General features: G+C 40.2%; 2 protein-coding genes across 2 annotated transcripts; both read right to left on the minus strand.

Moving 5' to 3' along the window:
• Positions 1-3,978: 3,978 nt before the first annotated feature.
• Positions 3,979-8,001, minus strand: LOC102526542 (protocadherin beta-3). Its single transcript, XM_072956343.1, has one exon. The coding sequence runs from the start codon at positions 7,742-7,744 to the stop codon at positions 5,330-5,332; it is 2,415 nt and encodes an 804-aa protein (XP_072812444.1). The 5' UTR covers positions 7,745-8,001; the 3' UTR covers positions 3,979-5,329.
• A 2,510-nt stretch (positions 8,002-10,511) lies between these two features.
• Positions 10,512-13,248, minus strand: LOC140691916 (protocadherin beta-2-like). The gene has a single exon (XM_072956391.1). The coding sequence runs from the start codon at positions 13,100-13,102 to the stop codon at positions 10,703-10,705; it is 2,400 nt and encodes a 799-aa protein (XP_072812492.1). The 5' UTR covers positions 13,103-13,248; the 3' UTR covers positions 10,512-10,702.
• Between the last annotated feature and the right edge of the window lie 3,346 nt (positions 13,249-16,594).

Consider the following 16,594-nt stretch of genomic DNA (forward strand, 5'->3'; position numbering starts at 1 on the left):
TTTTAGTTTCTTCAGATGAAAGCTTAGATTGATTTTTAATCTTTGTTTTCTAACCTGTGCATTTAAAGTTTTAAAATTTCCCTGTAGGTTCTGTTTTGATATATCCAATCTTAATGTTAACTCAGTTCAAAGTATATGGAAATTTCCACTGGGATTTCTTCTTTGACCCATGGATTATATTACATAGTTTTGAAGCATTTGGGGATATCTTGTTAAATTTTTACTTCTGCCTTAATTTGACTGTAAATAACTATACTGAGTCATTTCAATTCTTTAAAAGAAATTTGAGGGTTGCTTTTTGATCCAGAATATGGATAATTTTGATATATGCCATATGCATACAGAAAGAATGTATATTCTCCAATATACTATGTATGTCAACTTACTCAAATATAATTATTATGTTGTTCAGATTTTTAATATTCTCTCTCTGTGTGTCTTCTTATTCTATCAGGGATTGAGAGAGTTGTGTTACATATGTTACTATGACTGTGGGATATGTCTATTTCTCACTTACGTTCTTTCAATTTAACCTTATATATTCTGTAATTATTTTACATGGATATATTCATTCTTAGAACTTACACATTTCTAGTATACGTAACTCTTTATCATTATGAAGTATCACTTTTTGTCTCTAGTAATGCATCTTTCCTTGAAGTCTCCTTTGTGTTATGTGAGTAGAGCTACGCTCAGTTTATTTTGGTTAATGTTTATATTATATACCTTTTTTAGTTTTAAATTTTTAAACTTTCTGTGATAACACACATCTATCTGATAGCATATCATTGAATTTTCCTTAAACCTAGTCTGACAGGTTTGGTTGTTTAATTGGATTACTGAGTCCAATTGCAAGTATTGTAATATTTGATATCTTTCCACTTATATTTACATCTATTTTTTTGTATTTGTCCCTAAAGTTTCTTTCTTCTCTTTGATTATTTAGAATCTTATTTCTAATTTTTCTCTTTCCTTCAATTACTTTTTAAATTATTCTTCTTGTGATTATCCTAGAAATTGCAGTATGCATCTCTGACCTACAAGAGTCTAACACAAATTATTTAATTTTTCTACTCCCATAATAATGCTTAGAACCTTAGAATTCCTTAATTCTATACCACATGCCTTTTACATTTTTGTCATGAATTTAAATTATATATATATTTATATATATATATATAAGTAATATATATAAATATATATAAATTTCTATATATATAAATTTCTATATATATATAAAATCCTTTAAGAAACTATTTTTGTCTTTAATAATTGATATTCAATTAATATCAGTTTATAGTTACCCTTATTCTTGTTCATTTCTTCCTGTAGATCTGCGATTCCTTCAGGACTGTTTTTCTTCTGCCTAATGAATTCCAGTGAAAACATTTCTTTTAGTGCAGATGTGACTGTGCTTAATTCTCAGTTTTTGTTTGTTTGAAAACGTCATTTTTGAAGGATATATTTTTCTGGTGATAGAATTCTAGTCTGGTAGTTATTATTTTTTTTCAGGAGCCTAAAGACATCATTCCTTTGTCTTTTGGTTTCTTGATTATGTTTATAAGTTAGCTCTCCATTTTATTGTTGTTCCTTTAAAGGCAATGTGTCATTTTCATGTGGTTGCTTTTAAGGTTTTCTCTTTGATTTTGGTCTTTAGTGGACTTCCTATGATATTCCTAGGTGTGCTTTGTTTTTTATTCCCTTAATTGGGTTTCAGTGAGCATCTTGAGGGGTAAAATTTTTTCACCAATTTTGGAAAATTCCTGGTCATTATTTCTTTAAACATTGTTCATTCCCCATTCCTAATCCTTCTAGGATTACAATCATATGTACGTTGGAGATTTTCATTATGTTCCACATGTCACTAAATGTTCTTGTCTGTATTTTTAATTATTTTATTCCCCTATGCTTCTATTTTGATACTTAATATTGGCCTGTCTTGCATGCATTAATCCTGTAATCCTTTACAACTACTATGCCATTACACCATCTGATAGTTTTTAATTTCAGGTATTATATTATTCAGTTCCAGATTTAATTTCCATTTTATTCCACTCTCTGGTGAAATTCTCTACTACCTATTTTCTGTATTCCTTATTTTAACATATTAATCATACTTACTTTAACATCACTGTCAGTAAATTCTAGTATCTACTTTATCGATAGGTCATCTGTATTGTCTGTTTTTTCCTCTAGGTTTTACTCATTTCGTGTGTGTGTGTGTGTGTGTGTGTGTGTGTGTGTACTGATTTTTTAATGAATACTGAATGTTAATGTAAAAAGCTGTCTAGGATCCAAATGATATTATCTTCTTCCAGAAAGAGTTCACCTTTTCCTCTGTTAACTTTGACAGAGTCACATCTAATCAAATTGCCTTAATCCAAACAGGCACTATGCTTAGTCAAAGTTCTTTGCAGTCCTGATAATAAGCACCTGGCTTTCCAGAATTTTCAGTTCAGAATTCAGTGTGTTCTCCACAGTCTTCCCCATGGCAGATCCCAAACTCTAATCTTTATGCATTATGATTACTAAAACTTCAATCTGCTCTCAGAAAATTTCCACTGAAATTTTTAGCCTTCTTCCCTGAAATGTCCCTGAATTTAACAAGTATTCTGAGGGGAAAAACTGGCCTCAAGTTTGAATCTTCCAGTTTGCTAAAGGCTATTGAAGTTACTCTGTCTCTGGCAGGAGCTTTTGTCTATTCTTAGACTTTGCAAATGTCCTCAGGGCAAACTGATCATAGTAGTCAGTTCACAGCTCCAAGGATTCTCGTTTTCAGGAATCTTAGTCTCTTCAGGTCTTTTTATATCATCTGCTGTCTGTTGCTTCAAACTGATTATTTCTGGGTTTTAACCAGGTTTTATAGTTGTTTTCTGGTTTTAGATAATCCATCTAACCTGGAAACAGAATTCCACCAAATGTATGCATAACTTATAACCTAAGACTATTTAAAATCTGTATTTTGTAACTTTTGACAGTAAGAAATAGGGGGTTTTAAAGTGATGTAGACTACATTGCCTTCACTAGAATTTCTGCCCTAAAACAGCAGGTGTTAAACTCATATATGCTGTGCCTAAAGACAATAAAGGAATTGTAAAAAAAAATGCACATATAACAGAAGCACTTGAAAAACTATGATTGAAACGGTTATTAGTATCCATCCTCCATTCTCTATTTTTGTTTTGGAGCAATAGAACTGGCCTATTTTTCACAAGGTATTCGTTTTGTGGAAGTTATTTGGATTATATTTACTACTAAATTCTAATCATTAAACTTGAAAATGTTGCCCTATTCTACACCAAAGTCTAGTGGTGATCCCCAGCTGGTAAGGAGTGATCCTTGCTTTATGAATACACACAGTAACTTACAAAGTAATCCATAAATTTACTCACATCAACTCACAAAGTTGGGTTCTGAGTGTTTATTTGGCCAGTCTTGTTCGGGTGATTATACAAATTGGACTTTCCTGGCATAACAAAAATGTGAACTTAGATTTTAATAATGTTGAAATATCCTAGTAAAGACTTCAATCAGATTTCTTGCCATCATACACAAAAACTATTTCATTTAAATATCTAACAGTAAATGAAGTCATTTAAAATTGACTACCATATTTATGTCTTATAATTTCTTTGTGTTTAATTTTGTTCTAACTTTTATCACTTTCTAATTTTGACTATTAGATTGGATGAAGGCTAAAAGCTATGTTTCAATAATAACTTAAATAGTCAGTGATTTTCTTTTATTTCATTATATCCTTAGAAAAAATGGAATTCAGGGAAAGAGGCAAATAATCAAATTCCAGTTGGATGACACTTGAGATTTTTAAATAAATGCTTAGATTATAAAGCAAACTCTTTTATTACTCACATTGTGCCAAAAGTTCAGTAAGTGGTCTTATTATAGTTATATCCACAGAAATTTAGTTGGAAACCACACAGTCACCTTACTTGGCTTAATGAACACAACATAAAACAATTATAATTCAGATAAGTTTATTTCTTAATTTCTATTTCTATTCTTATTGTCTTAAAGGAAAAAAACAATACTTATCTCTTACTATTGAAAGATAAGCATAATTGAAAAAGTAAATTTATGCAAAATACCCAAAAGTTACATTGACAAAACAAGATAATTTGGGCATCAAAAATAAATCATCATTTTATTGATAAAAGTTGCCTGTTTGCAAAGTAACTTAAAGTGAAAATCTAATATCACTCAATAATCAGACTAAAACAGAATAACCAAAACTAAGAAGAAATTCTGACTCCTTGGACAGTGCAGAGAAGCTTCAGGAAAATCAAGAAAAACATATACATTAAACCACATTTGAACTTCTATTAATAGGGCAAAAAGGAGGACAAAAAAGTATAGGATGCTCTCTACCTCTTGAATCCTTTGAAAAGATTTAGTTTACTTAAGGTTCTAAGATTTTTTAAAAAGTATTTTACCAAGCAGTGACTTACTTTTATTTTAGTGAAGTAATATCAAATTATATAAAATTTTTTAAAATTATTATTTATAAATGATAATTATTTTATTTTAATATCAGTGAGTATGGAGCAGTTACAATGTGCTAGGTAAGTAGCAAACAAATAAGATAATCTAGCATATATGGTTCTCATATTGGAAAAGTTCACAAGGTAGTGTATTAATAATTTAATAAAGTGCATGTTTATGTACAGTTTGAGAGAAACTGTCACGCTAAGTTATATGCTCATATTCAGGGGGCATAGCCTAGAACAGTAAACAAGAAAGGTCTAGGTAGCTACAAAGAATTTCAAATACTCTGGCCTTGCAAATGTAAAGCTATATGGTAAAGACAAGCACCAAAAACACATAGAAATGCAAGATTACACAAAAGCTTTAAAATGTTTCATTAAAAACACATTAACTAATGAGTTGACTTAAGTACGATTTCTTCTTATACTAATTGAGTAATTTCTAGTTATGGAAAGATTAATCACCAAGAGAAGGTCAAATATGGAGAAAATACTCAATATCCAGTGTAATTAAACATGCTAAATCCAATGAATATTAATAAAAGGAAGATTAAGTACAGAGACATATGTAAGTATGGAATAGAGACATACATATTTATGCAACAATTTCTTTAAAATTTTTTTTTTAATTTGGGGAGGTAATTAGGTTTATTTATTTATTTTTGGTAGAGGTACTGGGGATGGAACCAAGGACCTCATGCATGCTAAACACACACTCCGCCACTGGGTTATACCCTCCCCCTCTACAATTTCTTAAAACAAAGGTACTGCAATGGGAGTTAGACTTGCCAAAATTAAGGAGAGGCTCACTTGACCAAATACAACACTTAACTAAATACAAAACTATTCCTGCAGTTGGAGCTTTCTTTAATTTCTCTCTCAGTGTCCTGAACTAAGAGGTTGGGGAATATTGGCTTCAGGAATTTGAACTCACCAGCTCTATGGTCTCCCGTCACGCAAACCTGGTACTGGTAGCTGTGGGACAGGGTCCCGGTGCCGCTGACGTCCACCAGGTGGCCCGGGAAGGGGCCCTCGGGCACCGAGCAGCGACCCGCCCGCGCCGCCCCGCCCCGCCCGCACAGCCGCACCGCCACGAACACCAGCACCGAGAAGAGGAAGAGCGACGACACGGACGCCAAGGCCACCACCAGGTAGACGGTGAGCGCGTCGGCCGGCGCCGCGGCCGCCGCCTCCGCTTCCGCTTCCGGGGGCGGCAGGTGGGGCTGCGAGAAGCCGTCCACCAGCAGCACGTGCAGCGTGACGCTGGCCGACAGCGGCGGCTGGCCGTTGTCCTTGACCAGCACCAGCAGCCTGTGCCTGGCCGCGTCGCGCTCGCTCAGCGGCCTGGCCGTGCGCACCTCGCCGTTGTGCGCCCACACGCCGAACAGCCCGGGCTCCGTGGCCTTGAGCAGCTGGTACGACAGCCAGGCGTTCTGGCCCGCGTCGCCGTCCACCGCCACCACCTTGGTCACCAGGTAGCCCGGCTCGGCCGCCCTGGGCAGCAGCTCGGTGCAGGGCGCCGAGGTGTTCTGCAGCGGGTACAGCACGAAGGGCGCGTTGTCGTTGTCGTCCTCCACGAGCACGCGCACCAGCGCCTGGCTGCTCAGCGGCGGCGAGCCGCGGTCGGCGGCGCCCACGCGGAACTCGAAGGCGCGCAGGGCCTCGTAGTCCAGGGACCGCAGGGCGAACAGGTGGCCGTTGTCGGCGTTGATGGACACGAGGGAGGCCAGGGGCACGTGCGGGTCGGCGGGCGGCAGCAGCGAGTAGGTGACCTGGGCGTTGGCGCCTGCGTCTGTGTCTGTGGCGCTGACGGTGCCGATGTGCAGCGCGGGGCTGTTGTTCTCGCGGACCCGCAGGGTGTAGGAGGCCTGGGTGAAGGCGGGGGCGTTGTCGTTGACGTCGGACACCAGCACCGTTATGTTGTGCTGAGTTTTCAACCTGGGTGTCCCCAAGTCTGTGACGGTGATGGTGACATTGTATTCCCCTCTGGTCTCTCTGTCTAGCGGTCTCTCGGTTACGAGGGTGTAAAAGTTTTCCGTGGAGGATTTCAGGACAAAGGGGAGATCATTCTCGATGGAACATATCATTCTCCCATTGTCTCCTGAGTCTAGATCAGAAACACTGAAAATGGCCACCACAGTCTCTGGCGAGTTCTCTGGGATAGGGCTGGTAATTGAGGACAAGCTCAGTTCTGGTGGGTTGTCGTTCACATCAACCACCTGAACTATCACTGTTGATTTTCCTGAAAGGCCTCCACCATCCTTGGCTTCAACGTCAACTTCATAAGTATTAATCGCCTCGAAATTCAAGTATTTGGTTAGCTGGATATCTCCAGTAATTGAATTTAGTTGAAAAGTTTTTCGAATTTCTTCAGAAGCATGAAAAAATGCATATGATATTGTCCCAAAAATTCCTGTATCTAAATCAGAAGCCGAAACAGTGACAATAACGGAGTTAAGGGGGCTGTTCTCTAGAATTTGAACCTCATAGAGCGACTGTGTAAATTCTGGGGCGTTGTCGTTTATGTCTAAGACCAAGATGTGGATCTGGACGGTCCCAGATCTGGGTGGAGTCCCGCCGTCCAGCGCAGTGAGCGTTAAAGTGAGCTCTGGCTGCTCTTCACGATCCAGCACTTTGTCCAGCACTAGTTCTGGGTACTTCCTTTTGTCCCTGCGACTGCGTGTGAGAACGTGGAAATGGGAATTAGGAGTAATCGTGTAGTTTTGGAGGCTGTTTTTTCCCACATCCAAGTCCTCCGCATTTTCCAAAGGAATTATTGTTCCCGGTGGAGTGTTTTCTAGGATTTTTAGCTGCATTTCATTTTCAGAGAATACAGGAGAGTGGTCATTTACGTCTATGACCTGGAGTTCATTTGTAATAAACAGCAAAGGGTTTTGCAGTAATATCTGAAAATGCAGTACACATGGCTCTGTGGGGCCGCATAGCTCCTCCCGGTCCAATGTCTCCAGCAGGAGCAAATCCCCGGTCTGATGGTTGAGCTGAAAATGGTGTTTGTTCCCTTTAGACACAATTTGGGCCCCCCTTGCGGCCAGTTCCTCTGCACTCAGCCCCAGATCTTTTGCTAGATTGGCTATTAAAAAGCCCCTCTCTTTTTCCTCAGCCACAGAGTAGCGTCTCGACTGGGACCCAGCCAGAGACCCACCCAGAAAAACAAAGAGAAACAGGACTTGCCTTTTTTTAAGAAAGCGCTCTCCACCAGCCTCCACTGCATTTTCTGCCATGTTCTTCCAAGAAATATTGCCAAACTAGCCTCCAACAGCACTGGGAAACGCAATCTTTGGCCTCCCAACCTTTAAAGAAGACCTAGCGAATAATCCTTTCCAGAGTCTCAGATTTGCTTGCTTATAAATCGGTCCCGGTTCACAATCCCTAATTTACTACACTGGATCGGTGTGTTACAGTTTACGCGGCGACTGCGGTTTAATTCTTCTTAGACAACAGCGCCACCATGCGTTCACTTGCAGTTTCAAAATCTTGGAGAAGGTACTTCGGTTTTTGAGCTTTGTTTTGTTTTAATTTTATTCGCTTATTCCCTTTATCAAACCTAGCTGACGCTACTGTAGGAGTTTGTTGTGTTATATGGGTTAAGTAAACACAACTTAGGGAATTGCGCTCTTATCTAGAAGAAGTGACTTCGTGGTAGAGTCCTATTTCTCATATTTTAAGGAAGTGGACACCTGGTAGGGCTACTCACCTGCCCCCTGCATTACACAAAAAGTTAGAAAGATCTTGGTCTAAATGATGACGTTTCACCTTCCTATTTGTGTTTTTCTTAATTTTCCAAATTTTGTAAAATGTACATGAGTTGCATTTATAGTCAGAAAAAATGCTATGAAAAGACAGCCTCATCACATCAGGGGACATATCCAGAGACCACAAATGCCTGATTCCTTCCACATTTTTACACTTACTCAAGGAACACAGAGCTTTCTCCTCCTCTTATTTCATTAATTTTACGATTACTGGTTTCATCTGTATTAACTGCTTAATATGCATAACTATTTCATATGTGGAAATAGATATTTATTGAGTTTGTAGCAGTTAGATGTATAGTGGTAATAAAACAAACCATATCTATATATCTTATATAATTTAACGTTTAACGGGATGAACAGACTTTAAACGGATGTTTAAACAAACTGGAAAGTGCTATATAGGAAATGTATACTGAGTGCACTGAAAATACAATAGGGGGACCTAACTTAATCTGGGGGAAGACTGAGAAAGTTTCCCAAGGACGTGCCATTTAACCGGAAACATAGAGGAGAAGTTGTTTGCCAGGCTAAAAAGTAGAAAAGAAACTGATATACAAAATGCCCTGGGATAGTAGAGCATAGCTATTCTGGATAATTAAGGAAGGACAGTGCATCCAAAGCTTTGTGCCTCAAAAATGGGAAGAGAAGGCTGGAGAGGCCTTCTTAAGCAGGGGCCAAATAATGGGTGGCTGGATTTTATTCTAAGAATAAAAGGAAGCTATTGCAAGGTTTTAGGCAGAGAAATGAAACAACACAAATACCACGTGTTCAATATAGATTTTTCACAATTATCAGTAGTTATATGGAAGATCATCTGTTAAATTTACCTGTAATATTAGTCATACTAAAACAACAAAATTACACTTCTGTATCCTCATGCTTACTTAACTTAATCATAACTGCAAGCTATTGAAATAGCTGTTATCACTTTGGAGGGACAGAAATTATGTGACTTATCCAAGATCCTACAGGTAGGTAGTAAGCTGGTTGATCAAAGACTTTTGATATCAATATACTTCTCTACATGACTGCTAAACTCAAAATGAGACCTTTAAATTTTACATTATAATTTTAATAGTATACCTCAGTCAAATAAACATAAAATGATATAAAAATTTAATGATAGGCTGAAGAACATAAAAAATTAAAATTTCGTTTTCATGTATGGATCAGAAATTGAACTGCAAGAAATAACTAAGAATAAAGAAAGCTCAATTAATTATTTAAGAATTCCATATAATTCATAGAAGAAATTTTAAATTATGAAATTGAAAACACAATTTCCCCATATATATTCCTTAAGCTAGTGGGCAGGAGAGGAAACTCATAAAGCAGGAAGAGAAAAAGGAAAAATATGTTGAAAGGAGGAGACACCAGGCACTAATAACTGTGTAATATCTGAATAACAGTGAAGTTCAATTAATAACAAAAATTAAATCAGAGAGCATTTAATTCCAGCAGAATTTTGCCTTGGAGTATTTTAATGTATTTAAATATCAGCATGTCACAAGTGAAAAAAAATTTCTTTCAATCATTCAAAAATTTTATTAAGAACCTATGGTTTTCCAGTCATTGTGCTAATCATGCAATTAATGGAGAACTATTGAGAAACAAAAGCACCTAAAGAGAAAAAAAAAGCACTGAAAAGTCTAGGACACTGAAAGGGGAACATTGGAAGAGGTCAGTGCCCCCTCCCAAAAAACAGAATGAGCACACCAAGATAAATATTTTCCCATGGGCTTATTTTCCAACTGAGTCATACGTGCTCCAGATATTTTTGAAAAATGGAATGGCAAACTACATTTGAAGTTTCTAAAATTTGGTCAAAGACACATAGTCCCTCAAATCTTTTGGATTTTAATGAAGTATTCAAAGTTAATAGATGAATCATAATTTTTATATATGAACATTTTAAGGAAATATATATTTAGATAAGTGTGAGAGGGTGTTTTGTTATTCATGAACATACCTATATTAGTGATTTTAGCTAATGTGAGTTCACAGGGTAAAAAAACTAGCCTAAGAGAATATACAAACAAATATTCTGTGTAGGAAAAAGAATAACCCTATGTAGTTATAGCAAACCTTTAAAAATGTAAGGACTGCAAAAATTACCTAGGGACTGTGAAAGATGAATTTTGAGAAAAGATGCTCTAACTTAAAGACTACGGAAAATACAAAATTTACTTTCTTTCACACTTGAATCAAGTTACTGTGATACTAATCAACAGTAAGAATACAAAGAAAATTTGCATTCATTTTGTCACAGAGCAACACATTTAGAAACACCAGTAACATGCACTGAGTTGGAATAAGATAGCTCCATTTCTTACAATAAAAAGAAACTCCAGGGGGCAAGGCAGTAAAAAAAGGACTTTCTACAGATTAACTGAGACTGAGCACAGTAGAGACCCTTATGAATACTTAACTGAATTCAAAGCTATTCCTGAAACTGGAGTTGGCTTCACTACCCCTCTCTACACCCTGGGCAAGGAAGTTGGGGATAATTGGCTTGAGGAACTTCAAAGTCCCTGAGCCTCCTGTCAGACACACCTCGTACTGGTAACTGTGGGACAGGGTCCCGGTGCCGCTGACGTCCACCAGGTGGCCCGGGAAGGGGCCCTCGGGCACCGAGCAGCGACCCGCCCGCGCCGCCCCGCCCCGCCCGCACAGCCGCACCGCCACGAACACCAGCACCGAGAAGAGGAAGAGCGACGACACGGACGCCAAGGCCACCACCAGGTAGACGGTGAGCGCGTCGGCCGGCGCCGCGGCCGCCGCCTCCGCTTCCGCTTCCGGGGGCGGCAGGTGGGGCTGCGAGAAGCCGTCCACCAGCAGCACGTGCAGCGTGACGCTGGCCGACAGCGGCGGCTGGCCGTTGTCCTTGACCAGCACCAGCAGCCTGTGCCTGGCCGCGTCGCGCTCGCTCAGCGGCCTGGCCGTGCGCACCTCGCCGTTGTGCGCCCACACGCCGAACAGCCCGGGCTCCGTGGCCTTGAGCAGCTGGTACGACAGCCAGGCGTTCTGGCCCGCGTCGCCGTCCACCGCCACCACCTTGGTCACCAGGTAGCCCGGCTCGGCCGCCCTGGGCAGCAGCTCGGTGCAGGGCGCCGAGGTGTTCTGCAGCGGGTACAGCACGAAGGGCGCGTTGTCGTTGTCGTCCTCCACGAGCACGCGCACCAGCGCCTGGCTGCTCAGCGGCGGCGAGCCGCGGTCGGCGGCGCCCACGCGGAACTCGAAGGCGCGCAGGGCCTCGTAGTCCAGGGACCGCAGGGCGAACAGGTGGCCGTTGTCGGCGTTGATGGACACGAGGGAGGCCAGGGGCACGTGCGGGTCGGCGGGCGGCAGCAGCGAGTAGGTGACCTGGGCGTTGGCGCCTGCGTCTGTGTCTGTGGCGCTGACGGTGCCGATGTGCAGGGCGGGGCTGTTGTTCTCGCGGACCCGCAGGGTGTAGGAGGCCTGGGTGAAGGCGGGGGCGTTGTCGTTGACGTCGGACACTAGTACCGTTATGCTGTGCTGGGTTTTCAGTCTGGGAGTCCCCATGTCTGTGACGGTGATGGTGATGTTATATTCGGATCTTGTCTCTCGGTCTAGGGCTCTGTTTGTTACTAGCGTGTAAAAATTCTCAACAGAAGGTTTAAGAATGAAAGGAAGATCATCTTGGATGGAGCAAACCATCCTTCCATTGTCTCCTGAATCAGGATCTGAAACACTGAATACAGCGATTATGGTCTCCTGCAGGTTTTCTGGGATCTCATTGATAAGTGTTGACATAGTCAGTTCCGGAGGGTTATCATTTAAATCCATCACTTGGACAAATACCACACAACTTCCAGAAAGGCCCCCACCATCTGTCGCCTGGATATTTAATGTATAATTCTGAATAGATTCAAAATCTAATTCCTGTGTTAAAAGGAGTTCTCCCGATTTTTCATTTATTCGAAATGTTTTGCGAATATCTTCAGATGCTTGGGAAAATACATAAGATATTTCTCCATAGGCTCCAGTATCTAAATCTCTGGCAGTGACGATGGCGACCTGGTAGCCAATGGGGCTATTTTCTAGGACTTGCACCTCATAGAGCAGCTTTGCAAACTCGGGGGCATTATCATTGATGTCCAAGACTTCAATGCGGACAATGGTGGTCCCAGACCTGGGTGGAGTACCCCCATCCAGTGCTGTGAGGATTAATCTTATCTCAGGCTGTTCCTCTCTATCCAGTGCTTTGTTCAGCACCAGCTGTGGTAATACTGTGCCGCTGGGACTCTCTTGTAATTTAAGATGGAAGTGGGAATTAGGGCTGACTGTGTAACTTTGGAGACTGTTGCTTCCTACGTCTAAGTCCTGGGCACGTTCTATTAGAAAAGTAGTTCCGGGAGTAATACTTTCTGAAATTTTCAAAACTATTTCTTTGTCTAGGAAAACTGGGGAATGATCATTTATGTCCCTAATCCGTATCTCAGCCTGGAAAAACTGTAAGGGATTTTCCAGTAACATTTGGAAAGGTAGTACACAGGGCTCGATAGGGCCGCAGAGCTCCTCTCGGTCCAGTTTTTCATTTAACAACAAATCCCCTGTCTGCCTATCAAAATGCAAACGCATTTTTTTCCCTTTGGAAATGACCCGGGGCGCCCGCGCAGCTAGATCGTCTATCTCCAGTCCCAGGTCTTTCAACAGATTGGCCACAAAGGAGCCACTCTCCGTTTCCTCAGCCACTGAATAGTGCCTAGGCTCAGAACCAGCCTGAGTTATGCCCAGGAAGACAAAGAATATCAAGACTTGCCTTTGTTTCAGAAAGCGTTCCTTTCTCTCTCCGACCTCCATCGCTTTCTGGTCTCCAGGAAACCTGACTCAGCTCGGGCTCACGTTGTCGTTGATCTACCTCCCAGTATCACGCAGTTACTGGGATAAGTGGAGATGCCTAGGGCCTTGATTTCCCCGAGCGACAGCCTTAGAAAGCCCCCTTCCTGCTTGCTCCTTTAAACAAGCATCTGGCTGAAGGAGCGCAGGCTGGTAGCTTTCTTCCTTCTACTTCTAATGCTGCAGCGCCACCCCGCGTCCTTTCTGAGTGTTTATTTTCTCCAAAACATTAAGGAAATCCCACTCCTTTATTTCAGACTGATGGCAGTCTAAACGGAATATTTTCAAATAGGGTCTCCCAATGTACTGAAGTAACAGTAATTCCATAATATTATCTAAAATCCAGTCCCTATGAAATTTTATTAATTACACTTCCATTATCTTCCCTGATTTTCTTCAATTTAAACAAGAATTCATATTTACTCTTGAGTTCCTTTTACAAACGCACTTATTTTCTTAACCACTTGTTATAAGCAGTGTCTTAGAAAATTTGTTTTTTAACCAAGTTTCATGATTCTGTTGGGTGTTACCTCTCTTTGTTCTAAAATAATCCCCTGTATTTTATTGATACTGAATTTTTTGAAATGTCCAGACCAGTTTTCTTGTAAGTAAGATCAACATACCTAAGGCATCAGTACACCATTGTTTAGAGCAATAAAACAACAATCATAATATTCAGAAAGGGGATGTTTTCCTCTGCTTTTTACCCAGAGCTCAAAAGCATGAATGCCAAGGGTGATAGCTGTCTCCAAGTAATGCCTTGTTGTCAGCTTCAAAGAACCTAATTTCACTGGAGATAAAAGTGATGTGATGGAGATGTATTTCTCATCTCTCTGTCCTGCATTAGGTTGGTGGAATATGGAATTTTCTTTTTACATTCAGTGGAAAGAAAACTCTGGAAGGAAGGGCCAAGACATTTTCTTTTTACTCCACAGTGCTGAGATAATCCTTAAAGAGGTGAAGTCTGTTTCTGGAAGTACTGTAGGATGAGCAGATAAGTGTCAGCATGACCAACTTTATGGAATTGTCATCCAATGGTATTGTCACAGCCAACATCTTCCACGTGAAGAAAAATATTTCTGAAACTGTTTCTGCTGTAAATTGCCTTGCCACATAGCCATGAAATTGCCTGGTAATTTTCTTGCAGTGGATGTTTATAATGCAAAGATACGTGTGATACTTAAAATGTTTGGTGGGTACTCTGCAGAGGCTAGAGAATTCAATGAGCCTGGAGAATTTGGTGACCTTTCCTTAATTTTCTGAGACTAAATCTTTAGCAGACTTTGACAGTGAGGTTGCTGAAAAGAACACATCTCAAAGGTTGTCACTGATTGTCACAATTTGGACCTTAAGAGGTTCCAAACTACTTTGATACCTACCATTCCTTTCTGTGAAATTAAACTTACCTTGGGTTGTTCTTCATCCAGTGATTTTTCCCCCTCACAAATGAACAAATTACTTACCCCACTATTGCATCAAACATTACTGTGAAAATGGAAATTGAACTCCCAGTATGCTTTCCAGTGATGGAAAACACCCAAATCTCATGCATGTTCCTGTGCACATTCCAGAACATTTAGAAGAATTTTTCAAAGGGGGAACATCTCAGATTCATAGATTTTTCTCAGAAAACAAAAAAGAAGTTTATGGGTAACACTTGGAAATGCATAATTTCTATAGCTCTGACTTCCTATTTGGAAGCAAAGGCTCTTCTGTGAGTGGATCTAAAATATTCCCTGATCTCTTAATAAGAACCTTTGCTCACGAATCTTTGGTCTCTTTGGAAACAACCTTACACGGATTTGTCCTCCCGCTGCTAAGGACATACTCCCCTTACCACTGCCAACGCCAAATCTCCAGAAACTGGCTATAAGAAGCAGGTTTCCTTTTCCTGGGCTGCCTGCACTACGCCCAGAAGGAAAAGGAAAACTCACCAGTTGCCTTTTTCTGCCAGATTTTCTCTCGGTTTCTGACATAGCCTCCTTGCGTTGTCTTTAATAAAAGAAGCCTTCCGAAGTCTTCCAAGAGGGATAACATCAGTTTATGTCTAGACCCCACTCGTTTGAAAAAAGGTCTAACATCTGAATTCGGTGCCGCTGTTTTCCAAGCCGTGTGCATCCCCAGTACCTTTCAGATTTTGTCTTTTCTAAAATGGAGTCAGTCTGCAGCAAATGCAGGGCCCCTCCTACTTTTTAGCCTGTAGCGCCGTCAAGCGTCCGAACTGAAACCCTGGTATGTACAGCGCTTTCCCTCAGAAACTGTCAAAATCTGTTTCAGTCATGTCATCTAGTGGCACAATTCTTACGTCCTGATACTTCAAATTACTTCTCTGATTTTTGGTTTCGCTAGTTACAACTGTTAGTAAGTATCTGGCTTTATTATCAGTCATCTGTACAATTTCTTTTGAGAGTAACTTGAACTTGATTTCTTCCATTTCACACAGGCCAGTCATTTCACTGTACATCTATTGAATTTTTGTAATTCATCAGCAGGTGTTTATTACACACAGATTAATTTTGGGCATTGTGAAAGGCATTAGGGATATAAAATTGAATAAAACCTAGTATCTGCGCCCCAAGATGTCACAGACTAGAAGGATGACACAAGTAAAGCGACAGTTTCTGTAGTGAGTGGTAAGTGCTCAGATGAGATTTGCACAGGCACATGCAGTACTCAAACAGATATTTAAGAAAAGAAATGGCATTATCAGGAAAGGTTCCCAGAGGAGGAAGCTTGAGCTAAGTTGAATTTTATGGTGCCAGCTTAAACACAAATCCATTGAAACGAGTTTCTACTACAGATAAAGTATTTCTGATTTTACAGGAAATAAGATTTTCTCAAATGATGGGAAGCTCTTGTGGGATGCAGTATTTTACTAAGTCTTTCAACAACACAGACCATTCTATGAAGTATTGGAGGGTGACAACTAACTAAAAGACTAGGGCTGGGCCCTTTTTTTCTATTTGAATTTGGCTCATCTATCTAATACTCAATTTAAAGAGAGTCCTGTAGCTTGAGTATGAGCATGTGTGAATGGTTTGTTCTGTTAACAGTATTTTAGGAGATATTTTTGAATGGTGATTAAGAGCATAGATTTTTTTGTCAGGAAGATTCGTATTTCAGCCCAGGCTTTGTTACATCATATATGTTAAGTTAGGAAAACTATTTCCTCCTCCAGACTTCAGTTTTTTTTTTTTTGGAAAGCAAGAAGTAAAACTATATTCACAGATCAGACTTCAGTTTTAAGTTTCCTCATCTGAAAAAAAATATACCGATGGTATCTACTTCATGAAGTTGCAATAATTAAGTGAAACAATGCTTATGAAATGTTCAGCCTAGTGCTTAGGACATCATAGTGTTTTATGAATGGTATTTTAAGTAGTGATACACTGAAAGCAAGAACTTATCTACACAGTCCTTTTTACTCCTACAAACAAATGTAAGTCTAAATGACTC

The sequence above is a fragment of the Vicugna pacos genome, chromosome 3 (genome assembly GCF_048564905.1).
Source record: "Vicugna pacos chromosome 3, VicPac4, whole genome shotgun sequence".
Classification (NCBI taxonomy): domain Eukaryota; kingdom Metazoa; phylum Chordata; class Mammalia; order Artiodactyla; family Camelidae; genus Vicugna; species Vicugna pacos.

What these genes read in the sequence shown, in the direction of transcription:
- LOC102526542 (XM_072956343.1), bottom strand. Translation starts at nt 7,744, where the DNA reads ATGGCAGAAAATGCAGTGGAGGCTGGTGGAGAGCGCTTTCTTAAAAAA.
- LOC140691916 (XM_072956391.1), bottom strand. Translation starts at nt 13,102, where the DNA reads ATGGAGGTCGGAGAGAGAAAGGAACGCTTTCTGAAACAAAGGCAAGTC.